This window comes from Microcebus murinus, chromosome 9 (genome assembly GCF_040939455.1).
Source record: "Microcebus murinus isolate Inina chromosome 9, M.murinus_Inina_mat1.0, whole genome shotgun sequence".
Classification (NCBI taxonomy): Eukaryota; Metazoa; Chordata; class Mammalia; order Primates; family Cheirogaleidae; genus Microcebus; species Microcebus murinus.
Genome location: NC_134112.1, coordinates 50,592,899 through 50,611,198, shown reverse-complemented (window position 1 = coordinate 50,611,198; position 18,300 = coordinate 50,592,899). Strand labels below are relative to the sequence as shown.

At 31.9% G+C, this 18,300-nt stretch overlaps 2 protein-coding genes across 5 annotated transcripts in view; one reads left to right on the top strand and one right to left on the bottom strand.

The window, feature by feature from the left end:
* RUNDC3B (RUN domain containing 3B) overlaps positions 1–18,300 on the top strand; it is a 140,614-nt gene that overhangs the window by 36,746 nt on the left and 85,568 nt on the right. For 2 of the 4 annotated variants that reach the window (XM_076006461.1, XM_012779557.3), the window contains exons 3-4: positions 14,398–14,449; positions 17,143–17,147. The exons of the other annotated variants lie outside the window; for them this stretch is intronic. In XM_076006461.1, coding sequence (XP_075862576.1) covers positions 14,398–14,449; positions 17,143–17,147 — 57 coding nt within the window. The remainder of the gene's footprint in view (positions 1–14,397; positions 14,450–17,142; positions 17,148–18,300) is intronic. 4 annotated transcript variants of the gene reach the window in all.
* Positions 1–18,300, bottom strand: part of ABCB1 (ATP binding cassette subfamily B member 1) — a 194,774-nt gene that overhangs the window by 160,413 nt on the left and 16,061 nt on the right. The window lies entirely within an intron of this gene.

Sequence of the window (18,300 nt, the reverse complement as noted above, 5' to 3'; positions counted from 1 at the left end):
CTCTGACAGTAACAGAAGTTAAGAAAGATACCTGAAAAATCATCAAATATTTGAAAATTTAAAAACATTTTTAAAATAAATTATAAGTCAATAAGGAATTCTCAAAAAATTAGTATTTTGAACTGAATGAAAAATTAAAATGTGTCATATCAAAATGTGTAGGATACAGTTAAAGCATTTTAATGCTTAATTTAAAGCATTAAAAACTTACTAAGAAAGCAAGAAAGCTCTAAAGTCAGTATTCTAATCTTCCACCTTAAGAAACTAAAAAAGAAAATTAAACACAAAGCAAGCAGAATGAAGGAAATAATAAAGATAAAAGCAGAGATCAATGAAATTAAAAACACAAAATAAATCTAATTATGAACTTCTAGATAGACTGAGAAAATGAGAGAGGTTCCAAATTACCAATAAGAAGAATGAAAGAGGGTATTGTCACTATAGGCCCTACATTCAAAGGATAATAATGGGATACTGTGAACAACTCTAACCATAAATTTGACATTGTGGCTGAAATGGGCCAATTTCTTGGAAGACAAATCCTAACAAAACTTATGAAGAAATAGATAACAAGAGTAGTCCTATACCTATGAAAGAGGTTGAATTAGTATTTTAAAATCTTCCAACAAAGAAGACTCTGGGCCTACATGTTTTTTGGTGTTGACTGTGACCAACCATTAAAGAAATAATACTAATCTTATTCATTTTTTTCCAGAAAAATAGGAGAGAACAGTTTTTAACCCATTTTATGTGGCTGGCATTAGCCTGCTACAAAATTAAACAAAATATTGCAAGAAAAGGAAACTACAGGTATACAGTTGATATATTGTGGGTTTGGTTCGAGACTTCCACAATAAAGTGTATCTCTCAATAAAGCAAGTCACACAAATTTTTTGGTTTCCCAGTATATATAAAAGTTATGTTTATACTACACTGTAGTCTATTAAGTGTACAATAACATTATGTCTAAAAAACAATGTAGATACCTTAATTAAAAAATACTTTATTGCTAAAAATTGCTAATCCTCATCTGAGCCTTCAGTGAGTTGTAATCTTTTTGCTGGTGGAGGGTCTTGCCTCTATGTTGATGGCTGCTGACTATCAGGGTGGTGGCTGCTGAAGGTTGGGAGTAGCTGTGGCAATTTCTTAGAATAAAACAGCAATGAAATTATTGCTTAGAATAAAACAGCAATTTGCCACATTGACTGACTCTTCCTTTCATAAGAGATTTGTCTGTAGCATGCAATGCTGTTTGATAGCATTTTACCCACAGTAGAACTTCTTTCAAAATTGGAGTCAGTCCTCTCAAACCCTGTCACTACTTTATGAACTAAGTTTATGTAATATTCTAAGTCCTTTGTTGTTATTTTAACAATATTTACAGCATCTTCACCAGGAGTAGATTCCATCTCAAGTAACCACTTTCTTTCTTTTCCATAAGAATCAACTCCTCATCTGTTAAAGGTACCATGAGATTAGAACAATTCAGTCACATTTTCAGGCTCCATTTTAACATTATAGTTCTCTTACTGTTTCCACCACATCTGCAGTTACTTCCTCCACTGAAGGCTTGAACCCCTCAAAGACATCCATGGAGGTTGGAATGAACTTCTTCCAAACTCTTGTGAATGTTGATATTTTGACCTCCCCCTCATGAATCATTAATGTTCTTAATGACATCTAGAATCCTTTCCAGAAAGTTTTCAATTTACTTTGCCCAGATTTATCAGGAATCACTATTATGGCAATTCTAGCCTTACAAAGTGTATTTCTTAAATAATAAGACTTGAAAGTTGAAATTACTGCTTGATTCATGGGCTGCAGAATGGATGTTGTGTTAGCAGGTGTGAAAACACTAATCTCCTTATATATCTCATCAGAGCTTTTGGGTGACCAGAGGCATTGTCAATGAACAGTAATATTTTGAAGGGAATCTTTTTTCTGAGGAGCAAGTCTCAACAGAAGGCTGAAAATATTTAGTAAACCATGCTGTAAACAGATGTGTTGTCATCAACGCTTTGTTGTTCCATTTATAGAGCTCAGGCAGAGTAGATTCAGCATAATTCTCAAGGGCTCTAGGATTTTTGGAATGATAAATGAGCATTGGCTTCAACTTAAAGTTATCAGCTGCATTAGCACCTAACGAGAGTCAGCCTGTCCTTTGAAACTTTGAAGCCAAGCATTGACTTTTCTGTATTTATGAAAATCCTAGAGTACATCTTTTTCCAATATAAGGTTATTTTGTCTACATTGAAAATCTGTTATTTAGTGTAGCCACCTTCATCAAGGATCTTAGCTAGATCTTGTATAACTTGTTGAAGCTCCTACACCAGTACTTGCTGCTTCACCTTGCACTTTTATGTTATAGAGATGGCTTCTTTCCTTCAACCTCATGGACAAATCTCTGCTAGCTTCAACCTTTCTTCGTAGCTTCCTTCCCTCTCTTAGCTTTCATAGAATTGAAGAGAGTTAGGGCCTTCCTCTGAATTAGGCCTTGGCTTAGGGGCATGTTGTGGCTGATTGGATCTTCTATCTAAACTTTCTCTGTATCAGCAATAAAACTGTCTTGCTTTCTTATCATTTGTGTGTTCACTGGAGTAGTGAATTTCCTTCAAGAACTTTTCTTTTGCTTTCACTCCTTGGCTAACTATTTGGCACAAGAGGGCTAGCTTTCAGCCTATTTTGGTTTTTGACATGCCTTCCTCACTAAGCTTAATCGTTTCTAGCTTTTGATTTAATGTGAGAGACTTGTGAGTCTTCCTTGCATTTGAACACTTAGGTGCCACTATAGGGTTATTACTTGGCCTAATTTCAACATTGTGTTTCAAGGAATAGGGAGGTCCAAAGACAGGGAGAGAGACAGGGGAAAGACCAGTTAGTAGAGTAGTCAGAACACACTGGGTGTGGTTCGCCGTGTTCCAAAACTATTACAATAGTAACATCAAAGATCACTGATCACAGAGCACCATGACAGATACAATAATAATGAAGAAGTTTGAAATATTGCAAGAATTATCAAAATGTGGCACAAAGGCATGAAATGAGTTCATGCTGTTGGAAAAATTGCACTGATATACTTGCTGGGCACAGGATTGCCACAAACCTTCAGTTTGTAGAAAATGTAATATGTAAAGCACAATGAAGTGAAATGCAATAAATCAAGGTATACGTCTACGTAACAATACCCCTCATGGACATATATGCCAGAATCTTCAATAAAATGTTAACAGATCAAACTCTGGGATGCAAGGATATTTGAGTATTTAAAACCAAAATATTTCATTTTATTAACAGACTAAAGAATAAAAACCACCGGATCATATCAAAATAGATGCATAAAAAAGCATTTGACAAAATTCAAAATTCATTTATGTTAAAACTCTTCACAAACTAGGTATTAGAAGAAAACTTCCTTAGAGTACATCTACAGAACTTTGCAATATTTATCAACTTTGGTACTACTGAAATTTTGGATGGATAATTCTTCACTATGGATTGGAAAATCCAATATTGTTAAGATGTCAGGTCTCTTCATATTGATCTGCAACCTTAAAGTTGTAGAAGGCTTTTTTTATAGCTATCAACAAACTGGCTCTAAAATTTATATGGTTGTATACATAAGCAAAGTAAATATAAATAGGCAAAACATTTCACAAAGGAAGAACAAAGTTGGAGACTTGAACTATTGGTTTTCAAGACTTACTGTTGAGATAGAGTGATCAGAGTGTTATTGGTGAAACCTTATACATATAGATCAGTACAATGGAGAGTTCAGAAGAAGATCCATACAAATATGGTTGATTTGATTTGTTTTTGACAAAGATGCAAAAGCAATTCAATGGAGAAATGATAAACTTTTTCAAAAAGATGCTGGAACAATTGCTCAAAATGGGTTATAGGCCTAAATTCAAAGTGTAAAAGTATAAAATTCTAAAATAAAAATGTAGAATGTTTTTGTTACTTTTAAGTATGCAAACATATTTTAGACATAGCCAAAAGTACAGTCCATAATAGAAATAATGGTATAGTGGACCTCCTCAAAATTAAGAACTTTTATCCCTGAAAGAATGTTAAGAGAATCATAAGACAAGCCATGGACCAGGAGAAAATATTTGCAAATCACATATTTGACAAAGAGATTGTATCTGGAATATACAAAGAACTGATATAAAAAGGAATAGTATGAAAACAACTCAGTTTTAGAATGTGCAGAAGAATTCAACACATGACTTTACCAAAGATACACAAATGGCAAGTAAACAAATAAAATGGTGGTCAGCATCATTAGTCATTAGGGAAATGCAAATTAAAACTGCAGTGGGGTACTGCTGCACACCTATATCAAGTTCTGGTAGGGATGGGGAGCAGTTGGAAGTCTCATACATTGCTAGTGGGAGGGCAAAATGGTATAGCCTCTTTAGTAAACAGTTGGTCAATTTTTTGTAAAGTTAAATATACTCTTATTTCCCAGCCATCCTACTGTTTTACTCAAGAGAAATGAATACTTAAGTTTACACAAAAACTTGTTTATTGCAGTTTTATTCATAAATGTCAAAAACTAGAAACATTCCAAATATCCTTCATGTGATCAAATGGATAAACTGGTCTATATCCATACAGTGAATAAACTCAGTAATAAAAAGCAAAATCACTATTTCCACATATAACAACATGGATAAATTTCACATATATTATGCTAGGTGAAAGAAGCAAAACTCTAAAGGTTACTATATCATTTCATTTATATGACTTTATAGAAAAGGCCAAACTATAGTGTCAGAGAATAGATCAGTGGTTACTAGGGGTTAGAGGTTAGGGAGGGGCATGGGGTTTGACTATGTAGTGTCAGCCTGAAGGGGTTTTCTTGGTTGGTGGAACTGTTACCTGTCTTCTGGTTGTGGTTACATGACTTCCTGAATTTTTCAGAACTCATAGAAATGTATACCAACAGTGAACTTACTATAAGTTAAAAAAGAATTTGTAACTCCTTCACATTGTGTTGCTTCTGATTAAAACATTTTAAAATGGGTAAGGTTTCATTTTTTTATTATAATACATAAGATTCAAACTCCTTGCTCCCCACTTACTTTGGGAGGCTGGATAGTTGGTCATAGAACACGGTAAAAAGAAGCCCCAAGGAATATTCCTTTGCCATCACCCCTTTATATTTTCTTGGCTGAATGTACCTCCTACTTTTCCTCTGCTGTGAAAATGAGTCATAGCCTGAGTTCCCTATTCTTTTTGTGAAGCTTTAAATTTGAAACTTCGCATATAGTTTCCACTTTTTTCCTTTTTTGCTTTCCTCACCCACCTGCCCCCAACTCCCACTGTCTTTTATACACATACATAGCCTATTCTGTTTCTCCTATTCATTTTCTTACTCAGCAACCTGTGCTGGGGGCTTAGAATACAAAGATTAATAAGACATGCTTTCATTAACAAATAATGATGTGTTGCAGTGTCATCAAGTCATAATAGAAGTATGAGCGTGATGCAGCACAAAGGAGCAAATAATCCTTTCTGCTTGAATGAGTCAGGGATGGCTTTACAGGGAAAACAGGCATAAAAGTGCCTCAAGTGAAAATTACAATTTAATTCTTTAAAATGTCATCTGTGACTTTGATTATTTATAGACTAGTAGACCAGCTAAAGAAAAATATGAAATTTAGCAGTAAAGTGGCTAGAAATAATCATGTAAACTTCAGCTAGACGGTGTGAGGATGGGATATATTAGTAAATTTTGTAGAAGTTACATAGAAAATAATTAATTAAAATGAAAAAGCTTCTGAGTGTCCTGGAGAACTACAGACTATCAATTAGAAACATACCACTTATTAAAGGAAAAAAGGATCAAGTATACTAAGACATTATATCAAATAAATCTATAAATTAATCTGCTAATTATTAACATTTGGCTTGCTGACTTGCATTCACTTTAGATTTTGCATTGATTCAGAACATTTCTTCCCCGGTTATATTCATGTACAGCTAATGTTTTTTTTTTCCCTGAAGTTACTGTGCTGTAGCCTCATCCGTTCTTTTTATTTTTCTTGGCTGTACCAGGCACATTCCACCACAGTCCACCATCACACTGGCTGTTCCCTGGGTAAGGAGCACACTTCTTCTAGTATCTGAACGGTTAACTCCTTCATCTGATTCAAAACTACTCAATGAATTTAACCCTTCTGCTATATTTTAAATTATAAATAACCTTCCCTCTTTTCATCCCCAGGCACTTCTGACCTCTTTACCTTGCATTACTATTTTTTAAGTCTTAACTTTTAACATATTATATAATTTATTATGATTATCATTTATTGTCTTTCTTCACCTTCACTAAAATGTAAGCTTTACCAGGGCTAAGATCTTCACCTCTACTGAAATGTAAGTTTCACCAGGGCTAAGTTCTTCGTCTGTTTTGTTCACTGATGTATCCCAAAGCTCTAGAACAGAGCTTGAGATATGGTAGACACTCAGTGAATGTGTGTTGGAAAATTGAATATTTAATGCAGCAGTAATAATCCCTATATTTTTTTCTAACAGCACTTGGATTCAGACTCTTAAAAAGAGTTAGAACTCTGAGTTAGAACTTGATATTTTAGAATTTTTGTAACCCAGTTGAACTGTTATGGTACCTAAGCATTGCTCAGAAACTCTGGCTTGAACCTCAAAGCTCTTCCTGAGTTAGATGATAAATAGTCACCTCCCTATGAGGCCATCTTTTGAAGTACAGTGTAAACACTGTTAGAAACAATGAGTAAAGATAAACCTGTCCATTGGCTTTTGAGTTTTCTTTGTTCATTTTTGTAGGTTTTCCAACTTTTGATTCTTGGTTTGCACACAAAATGAGACTTGAATTGTTTCTGTAGTAACATATGAACACAACTCATTCAACAAAAACCCATATACTCAGGCCAAAACATGATACCAGAGATAAGAAATTGGCTCTGAAGGTCACCAAAGTTTGGCTTTTAGACAATGGACAAGGCCACTCTGAGAAACACCCTTTTAAGTTATATACTTGGAAATTTAGGACAGCTGCAATAGATTTTATATCTCAGAAAATCATAATATTCAAGTAATTCTTGAAGAATCCAGGGTTATATGTACCATGATAAATTTTATTCAGTGTTTTAAATTGCATAGTGAATAAAATTAACCTCTATATTAATGTTTTATAGTAAATTTAAGGTTCAGGAATAAATAGATATTATAACTACACAGATTTTAAAAACAAAGTTTTAATCTCTAAAGCATTTATCATGGAAAAGGTTAGTAACTGGAAAAATTTAAATATAACTCAGATTTCTGTACTTTCATATATCCTTTTCAATCAAAATCATATTGCTATACTTTTAAGCTTGTAGCACTCATCAGTTTTTGTTTTTCTGATGCCTTTTGAGAAGGCTCTCTCTTCAATTTAAAATTTTATCCAATAACTACTGAATGAATAAGTTGACTTTGTTTGCATTCCTATTAATAGTCTACTATATTAGAAAAAAAATAAAAGAAAGAAAAAAAGAAAAAGTTCTGTTAGGATTCCTTAACCTTTTTCTCTCTGTATACTATGTCTTCTTGGGCTACCAATCATTTTTGCATTTCTTCTTCCTCATAAAAGTCATGAGACATTCAAATATAAAGCAATAGGAAGTATTAATAAAAACTTTCAGAAATCCCAGATATAACTGTAGCTGGTGACTTTGCACATCTACCGTCATATGTATATTGCATATGTGTATACATATGAATGTATGTATATTTTTTCTTCATTATCTGTATTTTAGCCTTAGTACATTGTAGGCATCTTTTCATGGCCATATTTATATTTCCCATTTCTTCTTTTTTAGTATTTTAAAATTGAAATAAAATTTACTATTTTAACTATTTTAAAGTACACAATTCAGTGGTTTTTAATATATTCACAGAGTAGTACAACTATCACTACTATAATTCTAGAAAATTTTCATCACCCCAAAAAGAAAACTCCCTACCCATTAGGTAGTCATTTCTCTTTCTCCCTTTCCCCCATCGCCTGGCAACCACTAATTTACTTTCTATTCCTATGAATTTACTTATTCTGGACATTTCATATAAATGGAATAATAAATTATGTGGCCTTTTGTATTTGGCTTCTTTCACTTAGCATAATGTTTTCAAAGTTCATTTGTGTTATAGCATGTATCAGTACTTAATTTTTTTATGGCTGAAGAATATTCCATTATGTGGATATATCACATTTTGTGTACACTTTTATCAGTTAATGGACATTTGGATTGTTTCCACCTTTTTCCTCTTATGAATAATGCTTCTGTAAACATTCATGTACAATTTTTTGTTTCTACATGTTTTTTATCCTCTTGGATATATTTCCATTTCATTTTTAACAGCTATATAATATTTAATATATAAATGAACCATAAGTAACTTCCTATTGATTTTTCCTAAATTTTCCTTTTCGTAAACATACTGTTACATGTCACTGAACATGTCTTTACATAGTTGTCTAATTTCTTTAAAATTATTTCCTAGTAATCATTATAGGTAACGATTCTTAGAATTGTAATTACTAAAATCAAAGCATATATACATTTGAATTTAATATATGTTGCTAACTTGTCTACCAGAAAGGTTGTACCAACAATAATGTATGTGATTGTTATTTTTTCCCATATCTCATTTTACTGTTATTAATATTTGGGTTTTAATTTTATTGGGGAAAGTATCTTTTTTGGCCTTCTATCATATATATATGAGTATCTTGTTATTTTAATTTATAAGTGAAATTGAATGTATTTCCATTTTATTAACCTTTTAAAAAATTTTTTGTATTTCCATTTTATTAACCTTTTAAAAAATTTTCTGCTTTGCCTGTATCTTTTGTTTAGTGAGTCTTTTTAATTACCCCAGGATAGGAAAAAACTCTTTATATCATATGAAACTAGTTTTTATATAGTCCATTTTGATCAATAATGATCTTTTCTCTCCCTTGAGATTAGTCTTTTTATATGATTATTGTTGGTAGTTTATTATTTTATTTCATACTTATTTTTCATTTGAGAGTTTATGATTTCTGTTTTAAAACATATGAAATAGTTGTATCTTAATTTTATGTCATTTTGAATGTCTAAAACTCTACAACATACAATTCCCACATACTTGATTACTTGGTTCTGTTTGGGTCTTATTATTGTTGTAGTACTCTCAATTACCATGTTTGGTATGGGTATTTCTGGGTGAAAAACAAAGTCAAAAACTCAAATATTTATACATATTAGGAGACATAGGCAAAATGGTATTTATATTTTATAATCAAACCAGAAATTTCAAAGTCATTTAATTCCCCAATTTAAATATTTGTTTATTTACAGAATGAGAGATTTATTAATAGTTTTAAACTTTGTTACTCTGGGGAATTATTCAGGTTTATTTTACATGAAGTTCACTTTCAAAACCCCTTCAAATTAAATGATTCAAAATTTAGAATTGGGGCAAGGCCCAGTGGCTCAAGGCAGGAGGATTGCTTGAGGCCCAGAGTTCAAGACCAGCCTGGGCAAGAGCAAGACCCTGTCTCTAAGAAAAAATTAGCTGGGCATGGTGGCATGTCCCTGTAGTCCCAGCTACTCAGAGGCTGATGCAGAAGGATTGCTTGAGCCTAGGAGGTGGAAGTTGTAGTGAGCTATGATGATGCTACTGCACTCAAGCCCTGGGTGACAGAGCGAGACTCTTGTCTCAGAAAAAATTATAATTTGCTTTGTGGGAGGGGAGTACTTTCCCCAAGCCAAGAAGAAGAAAATGTTATGAGAAGTCTTAAATAAATTCTACTACTGATAAAATTGTCAGCCAGGTGTTGTGGCTCATGCCTCTAATCCTAGCATTTTGGGAGGCCAGGGTGGGAAGATCACTTGAGGTCAGGAGTTTGAGACCAGCCTCGGCAACATAGCAAGACCCTGTTTCTAAAACAAATTTTTAAATTAGCCGGGTCTGGTGGCACTGGCCTGTAGCTCTAGCTACTTAGGAGGATGAAGCAAGAGGATGGCTTGAGCCCAGGAGTTTGAGGTTGCAGTAAAACTATGATCACACCACTATATTCTAGCCTAGGTGACAGAGTGAGATGAGACCTTGTCTCAAAAAAAAAATTGTCTAAGATATTTTTGAATGTCTTTTTTTAATATGAGAAAGAGTTTAAGAAGTTTTTGATTCTACCAGGTAGTCCAATTTCTTGGCTTTAACAGGAACTGATGGCCTCTGATGGTAGTTCATGTTTATTTGTGTTTATTCCCCTTTGAGTTTCTGCCAAAAAAAATAATGAAGCATTTCTGATTTGACCTTGTGATTTTTGCAAATGAGCATAAACAATGTATAGTACTTGTAATTACCAAGTCATACTTTATTTTCAGTCATGGAAAGTTGCTTTCTTGTTAATTTTGTTGTTACATAAATTCAGCAACAGTTTTGATCACTTTATTGCTCTAATATTGCTCATTTAAGGGAAATAAATGTTTCTCATTTTATAGGACAGAGATTACACAATTTAGTGGACTTCATTTTTGGTGGATGTCATGATAATCTCAGTTCCTAGATCTTTCTGAATTTCTAATTCCAGTGAATTGTTCTCAGAATCATTTATACATTCATGGTATTGGTCTCTCTTTTTTTTAAGAAAAACAAAATCACTGCAAGGTACTTTTCTAGAAGTCTAATGCTAAATTCCCATTCCAATATATAATTTGGATTTTCTAATATATGCCATGATTAAGAGTTAATTGAAGTATGTTAGAATTTTGAATGCCTAATATTTGTGTGTTTGCACATACCCTGTATTTTTACTCTATTTTTATTTTTATTTCTTTTTTTTTTTTTTAGCTACAAACTCTCACTGCATGTATTTTTACTCTAAATTTTTAAATAGCTCTCATAGTTTTCTTGATGTTTTATAAGAAACTGAGATGACCCCCCGTTCAGATATATTCAGTATAATTTTAAATTGTTCTTTTACTATCCTTATTATCCATAAAATCAAATACTTTAATTTTATGGAAAGAACTATTAATAATTTCTATTCATTAATAGTTTTCAGTATTTATTTAGCCAATTGCTATCATGCATATTATCTAATATTTTTATTTTATTAAAATTCTTTCTACATTTTCTTTCTTTTAACATTATTATGATTTTTCAACTTCGAAAGATTAGCACAATTTAGGTACTCAATGTTTTTTAAGTTGTTAAATTAGTGAATAAATACCTTGTTTCTAACATACCTACTATCTAAATGGTATTTTTTTTATTTCAGCATATTATGGGGGTACAAATTATAAGGTTTCAAATAGTGCCCTTTCCCTCTCTCCACCCACAAGTTTGAGCTTCAAGCGTGCATATTTTAAAACAATCTTTTAAAAGTTTAAGAAAAATTATATATAATACTACAATTTAATTTCAGAACCTGTTAAAATATAAAGAATGGCCACATATAAGATATTGTTTTATTATTGTTTAAATTACAGTATATAATTGTATTTGTAACTGTTGCTACATGAATAATACTCCTAGATCAGTTAATCTAGGAGTCTTTTCCATAATCCATCTTGGCACATTTATATTATGTCTACCTGTAACTTTATTAGAAAAATATATAAACAGAGAGAGAGAGAATTAGAATAAATATAGCAAAAGCTAAAAGTTTATCTCCTGCATAACATTTATTCAATTATATTAATCATGATAATATAGTTCAATGATAAAAGAAATAGAAAGCTAAGGTTGGAACAGGACTTACATGAAAAATATGGAGGAATAAATATCACATTCATGAATTAGAGTCATGTTCAGTATCACCAAGGCAAAATATATTTGTTTAAAGCAATGGTCAATAATCTCTTCTATCTGAAGGCTAATTTCAACATTAATTGAACATAAAAATCAGTAAGTATATTATTTTCAATGATTTAATTTTGAAAATTACATACTTTTTGCTCAGGAAATGCTTTATCTTCAGTATAATTAAGCATTCTTTTATTGCATATCTATTCCTGAATGGATTCTTCTTTTGGCTGAAATTTCAGAAACTAATATCTAAAATAACTATATAAAGTATGATAATAATGTTGTTTGTATTTGAATGAGTTTTGTTCTTGAACAAAACACTTTCTGAATCTAGTTTATTTGGTCTTACCTCAATAGTTTTTCTAAGCTACTGACTAGTAAAATACTGTGTCACTTTCTTTTAATATTTTATATTTTATAACAAAAGGTTTTATTTCAATTGTATATGTGAACCCTTTCTACAAAAAACTAAGCCTTAGACCACTTTGAAATAATGTAAGCTTGTCATTCACTTGCTATTATAATTTCTGAGGGGCAGCAACAATGCTAAGGACTTAAATTGTATATGAAGAATATTTATCCCAGACATATTACATGTATCACTTCCTTATTATTTTTCTTATTTCTGGGCTGTCAGTGAAAACTTATAACCAACCAGGAAATCCAACCTCAGACTCCTGGTCTAAAGGGTTCCTCCTGCCTCAGCTTCCAGGTAGCTGGGACTACAGGTGCACACTACCATGCCCAGCTAGTTTTTTCTATTTTTAAGCAGAGACATGGTCTCACTCTTGCTTGGGCTGGTCTTTAACTCCTGGGCTCAAGTGATCCTCTCTCCTTGGCCTCCCAGAGTGCTAGGATTAGATGTGAGCCACTGTACCTGGCCCTAATTAATTTTTTTAAACCATAATTTATAATTTGAGTTTAAAATAGGGCCAGGCATGGTGGCTCACACCTGTAATCCCAACATTCTGGGAGGCCAAGGTGGGAGGACCACTTGAGACCAGGAGTTTGAGATCACTGTGGGGAACATAGCTATATCCTGTCTCTAAAAAAAACTAAAAATAAAAAAATTAGCCAGGCATGGTGGTGCTTCCTGTTAGTCTGTAGTCCTCGCTACTTGGGAGGCTGAGGCAGAAGGATTGCTTGAGCCCAGGAGTTGTAGCCTATGAGATAGAGCAAGACCCCGTCTCTAAAATAAAATAAAATAAAATAAAATAAAATAAAATAAAATAAAATAAAAGAGATTCAGGAATTGTTTCCTACTTTAAAAGAGGAGTTTAGCCATGACATAAATCATGGTAATGATATAGCTTATTTGATACATTTTTTGAAGTAAAATTTCTTTAAAATTTCCATAGAAATTGTTTTTACTTTGATATATTTTTGAATCTATAAATCACAAATAAAATAGAGAACTTTGTGTCAGGACAGAGATAGTAAATGTGGTTTAAACGTTAAGAATTGATATTATTTCCAATGGAAAGCATTCTATTCTGCTTTACATTTCAATGTTGATAAATTTTCGTTTTTGTTGTGGTTATAGCAAGAACATGTTCTTATATGGCCTTTGACTTGGGTACCAAATTATAGATCCTTTTTGATATGTTTCCAAGTGTAATATTTGTTTAAAATGTTACAAACCAGGGGTAAGAGGATAGAGAGAGTGAATGGTAGAGCCATAGATGTGGCACAGTTTATGCATCTCCTTCCTTTCATTTTTCTTGCCACATTACTGATGATGTTTGTTTGGTTTTAAATTTGATTTTAAAAAGGATCTAAGTATTTGGAAAGGTGTGGAACTGTATGCTATTGAAGATTTCAGTGTTTGCTTATGAGAGAAGGAAATATCATTTGTTGGGAATGTGATCGTAGAAATTTGGCTTTGAAGTTTTCCCATGTAATTATACTAGCAATTCCAAACAACATAGTAAGAATTTATAGTACTTTTCCAGATGGTGATTGTTCAACAATAATTGGAAGCTGTAGCAATTAAAACAGTATTTTTTATAGAGTAGGCATTATTTAGTCGCTTTGCCAGCATTTTACTTGATATCTAAGTGCTGTTCTCATCATTAAGCAAAAAAAAAAAAAAAAAAAAAAAACTTTAACATTTCCTAGGCAAAAAAAGAGAAATGCTCTTTCAGAATGTATTTGTATTTTTAAAATTGAAAACTTTCTGAGCTATATAGTTCAAAGTGAGTAATTCTTCCTAACAAATCTTTTAAGTTTTGAGGTACAAAGCTAGCAAATTCAGTCAAGCTGTTGCTGATTTTGAGGTCCAGTGTCTTCATAAGTTTATTAAATTTGAGAAAGAATGATGGAGGTGAAAATAAACAGGGAACAACACACTTAGCCTCTCCAATAGAGCAGGTTATAAGGGGGCAGCTTGATTTACTTTCAAGTGTAGCTCATATTCATCTTAATTTATTTTATTTTATTTATTAGGTAAAAATAATGTTTACTGCTTCAAAATTATGTATAGCCATCTTATTTGGGCTATTCAGTTTGGAATTGTAAACATGATGGCAGGTTTCTTAAATATCTGTGTGTTGTTGTTGTTTATTTTTTTTAAAGAGATTTCCCAAAGTTGCAGATGGCTGGCTCATCTCCAAATACCTCTTCAAGGGTACTCTATGCTGGTGATGTCTCCCGCCACTGAGCTGCACGGGAGCATGGAATTGACTTACTGGGGAGGGCAGTATCAGTTAAGTGATCTCTTTTAGTACATTGCATGGGTTTTGCAAAGCTTTAAGTTTTTTTGATTATGTTTTTTTAAATCCAAAGGGCATAGGCATGTTTATGCTGATTTTTAAAATTAAAATTTTGTAAACCCACACAATTTTGTCTTCTTCCTCTCCTATGTGACTCATGAATATTTATTTCTAAGTTCCATAGCCTTAATTACTATTTTATGAATCATGAATCAATGTTATTTACATTCTTCTTATAACTCTTAATGATATAAGATTTATTTGCTATTAAATCAATTTTATAAGTACTATATAATATTTTTATTACATCAAACTAGGAGCTCAAGGAAGCTGTGTGAATAATATTCTAGTCATTCAGTAAAATGTAGATGAGTGCTACCAACAATAACTGCTTTGTCATTCTTTAACCGTTAGTGGGAATATATTCTTTTTTTAAGAAATAGGAATATATTCCAGTTTACTTTCTCCCAGTTAGAATTCATCGTTTTATTTACTTATTGAAATCTTTTTTTTAATTGAATTCCTGTTATATGCAAAACTCTGTTGGGCCTCTGTACTTATGACCTAGCCATTTAAAATATTTTTTAGTTAAAAAAGAAACACATCATAATTATTTTAAAAGATTACAATAGGACAAAGGATAAAAAGTAGAAAATAAATGTCTTCTCATTTCCTTAATCCTAATTCTCACAAGTAATCATTTTGAACAGTTTCTTTTGTTTTATATTCTGTATCTATAGCCCTAATCACTACTGAAACAAATTACACTTGATTTCTTCAGGGCTACACATTTATGTGTAGCTCTCTCTGTGGACTTCAGCCTTCAGTATACTAATTTTGTCCACTAATGTTTTAAGCCTTATTTGAATAATGCTGGTGGAAGAAAAAAAAAATCTTTGTACTCCATTTGGAGAGATAGCAAAATTATTGGGATTTAAAAAGCCTATTAAGTCAATTTGATTTTCAGTTTTTTGGTCAACCTGGTTATCTTAATCTTTTTGTTTTGGAAAATTAAGAATTGGTAATTTTTATGGTATGGATACATATTTTAAATATTTGTGTATGTTTGTGAATAATTCCTTACCAGTGAACTAGACATTAAATTTTCAGTAACAAAGGATAATAATTACATTTTATAGATGAGTAACTGTGATTCATAATGGCTAAATGATTTATCTGAGGCATCCTGTTAGTAACATATAGAACTAGCAATGTTCTACAATTGAGTATCTAATCTAGATCCTGACTTCTTCAGATTTAGCTTAAAGTGTAACTGAAATTATTTTTAAGTGTTTAAATTTGTTCTATTTTTTTAGAACATTAATGTGAGATTTTTAGTTAGAAAATTGTAGTTAGAAAGTGAATCAGTGTCATAATTTTACCGTCAAAGCTGAATGGCCTAATATAAACCTCAACTAGTAATACAAGGTGTACCAAAAGTCACCATACATAAGGAAAATGGGAAATTGTAGCTAAATGTACCCTCCCTTTTTTTTTTTTTAACAAAATATCCATTATAAAAGTTTACAAAAGTTTTCCTTTGTATGGAGACTTTGGGGACACTGTAATTTTTTTAAAAAAAGGGTTTTTGCCTTCTTGCAAAGACATGAGAATTTTCTGTTTAGTAAAAACAATAGTGGAAAATATTAAACTGTTTTTTATAAATTAGCAGTAAGAAACTTAGGATTGGTACTACCAAATTTAAAGTGAAAAGTTATAAGTTAAATATCTAAATATTAATATAGTAGCAAAATAAATCCACAGCTAACCAATCTCCTCTAAGTATCTGAAAACTTTTACAGTGATATCAGAGTGGTTTATTAAAATGTGGTGGGACTATTTTGTCTTTTGTTGCTTGTCTAGATGAATAACAGCTCTAAAGTGTAATAGTATTTAATATTGTCAGGTAGGTGATGTATTTTAACATTAATTGAACTTTAGTTTGTGAGACCAGTTTCATATACTATTTACATAGCTAGGTACTGTTACAAAGTATAGGAAAGGGAAGTCAATTAATAGATTAATTTATATTTTATATTATATTATTAAAAGATGATGTATCTAGTAAGCCACTGCTCAGTAAAGAGCCACTTTAGAAAATTTAGTTTCTATTCTTAGAAGGTGTCATTCTGGCCATAAAATAAGATATAAACAAAACATGGGCATATTGTAAGATGTGAATAGACATCTCATTTAAAGAATATAGAAGAGTACTTTGGAATAACATTGGACCCTAGAGATCACAAGCCATTTTTAGGTGCTGAAAATGAAGGATTTTACAGAGAAAAGTATCATGGAGCTGGTCCATAGCAGATCGTCTTTTAGTCTGGCAAACTTTTCACTACTTACTTCTGTGGCTAAAATGAATTACAGTTACATTGATGGGATGGAAATAAGTTTTGAAAAGTTTGTTTAACTTTCTCATTGGTGAAAATTCAACTTCAAAGAACACTTATAATTAAAAGCATATTATATTACAAACATCTTGGTTACATGAAAAAAAAAAGCATATTATATACTTACACTCATGGAGAGCTTTAAAAAGAGAATTCTGTTATTGATGGCATATGTCTTCTTTGGAATAAAATTTCTCCAAGATTTAGACTAGCCAGTGTCTTCCTATATGATTTGCTTTTGTGGTTATTTTTAAATGAAAGGAAAATATCCTGGGAGTGGTTATTTATTATTTCAATATTTATTTTTAAAGGTATAATCAGCTTGTAACTTTGTTTTTTAATCTTCCTGTTGAGTACTGGTTACAGACTTTTACAAGCAGTTAATCTGTGTTTACATAAAAGTAATGTTCAAATAATAATCTCAAACAACCAATTAAATGCTTCAATTAATATATATTTAATTAAATCAAACCTATCTAGTAGATGCAGAAATTAAGTATTTAGATAAAATTCTGGGATATACATACAATTTACAATACTGCTTTTATTTGTAGGTGCTAGCAAGGAAATCTACCTTCTTTTAAAGTAGGCCCTTCTGTATGTGGAAAGTTTAGTGTCTTAAATTAAGAACTTCATTTTGGAAATAATTCACATGGAGGAGAAAGGAAGGAAGAATCAAGCCAAGTCATCCTCACATCTAGTTTGTTGAATAGATAAAAGTGTTATGAAGAGACTACTGGTTTATTTAAGGCCCTGCGAGTTATGATGATAAGCCATCCTATTTTTGTTTAGTTTCTCAGTTTGTAATCTGGGAAATCTTGTCATTATCTTTTGAGTAAAAGTTCCTGTAGATAGTGTACCTCACCCATAGCAGGAGTCCCAAGGATTTAGTGCCCTTGCCTTCTCTGTTTAAATAATGCCTAGATTTTTAGTTTTTCTATATCTTTGTTTTCTCTCCTCCCAAACAGGGCTTTGTTATATTCTTTGGTTTTTAACAGCTCTACTTCAAAACTACTTGCAGATTACTTTACTCAGAAATGTGAAACTTACGAGGTTTATAATAGCACTGTAGAAAAACAAATCATCCCCTAGGCAAAAGTGCTGAACCAGTGTGTATTTTCTTACCAGGGACATTCTTCTTGGTCATGGGCAACCTATGTTTTACTTTTCTCCTTGGTTACCTATCTGGGTTTTCGATGTAGGTGTTGCCTTGGCTAGTACAATGTTGCCTGTTTCGTTGGGTATTTCTCTGACTTGTGTTTCCCATACTGCCATTTTAGAGAAATTTAAAGCCACCAGAGAATCCCTGTTACACTGTCTTTCTTTAATATCCCTTCCAGTGTACAACATTCCATTTCTTGAGGGAAGTC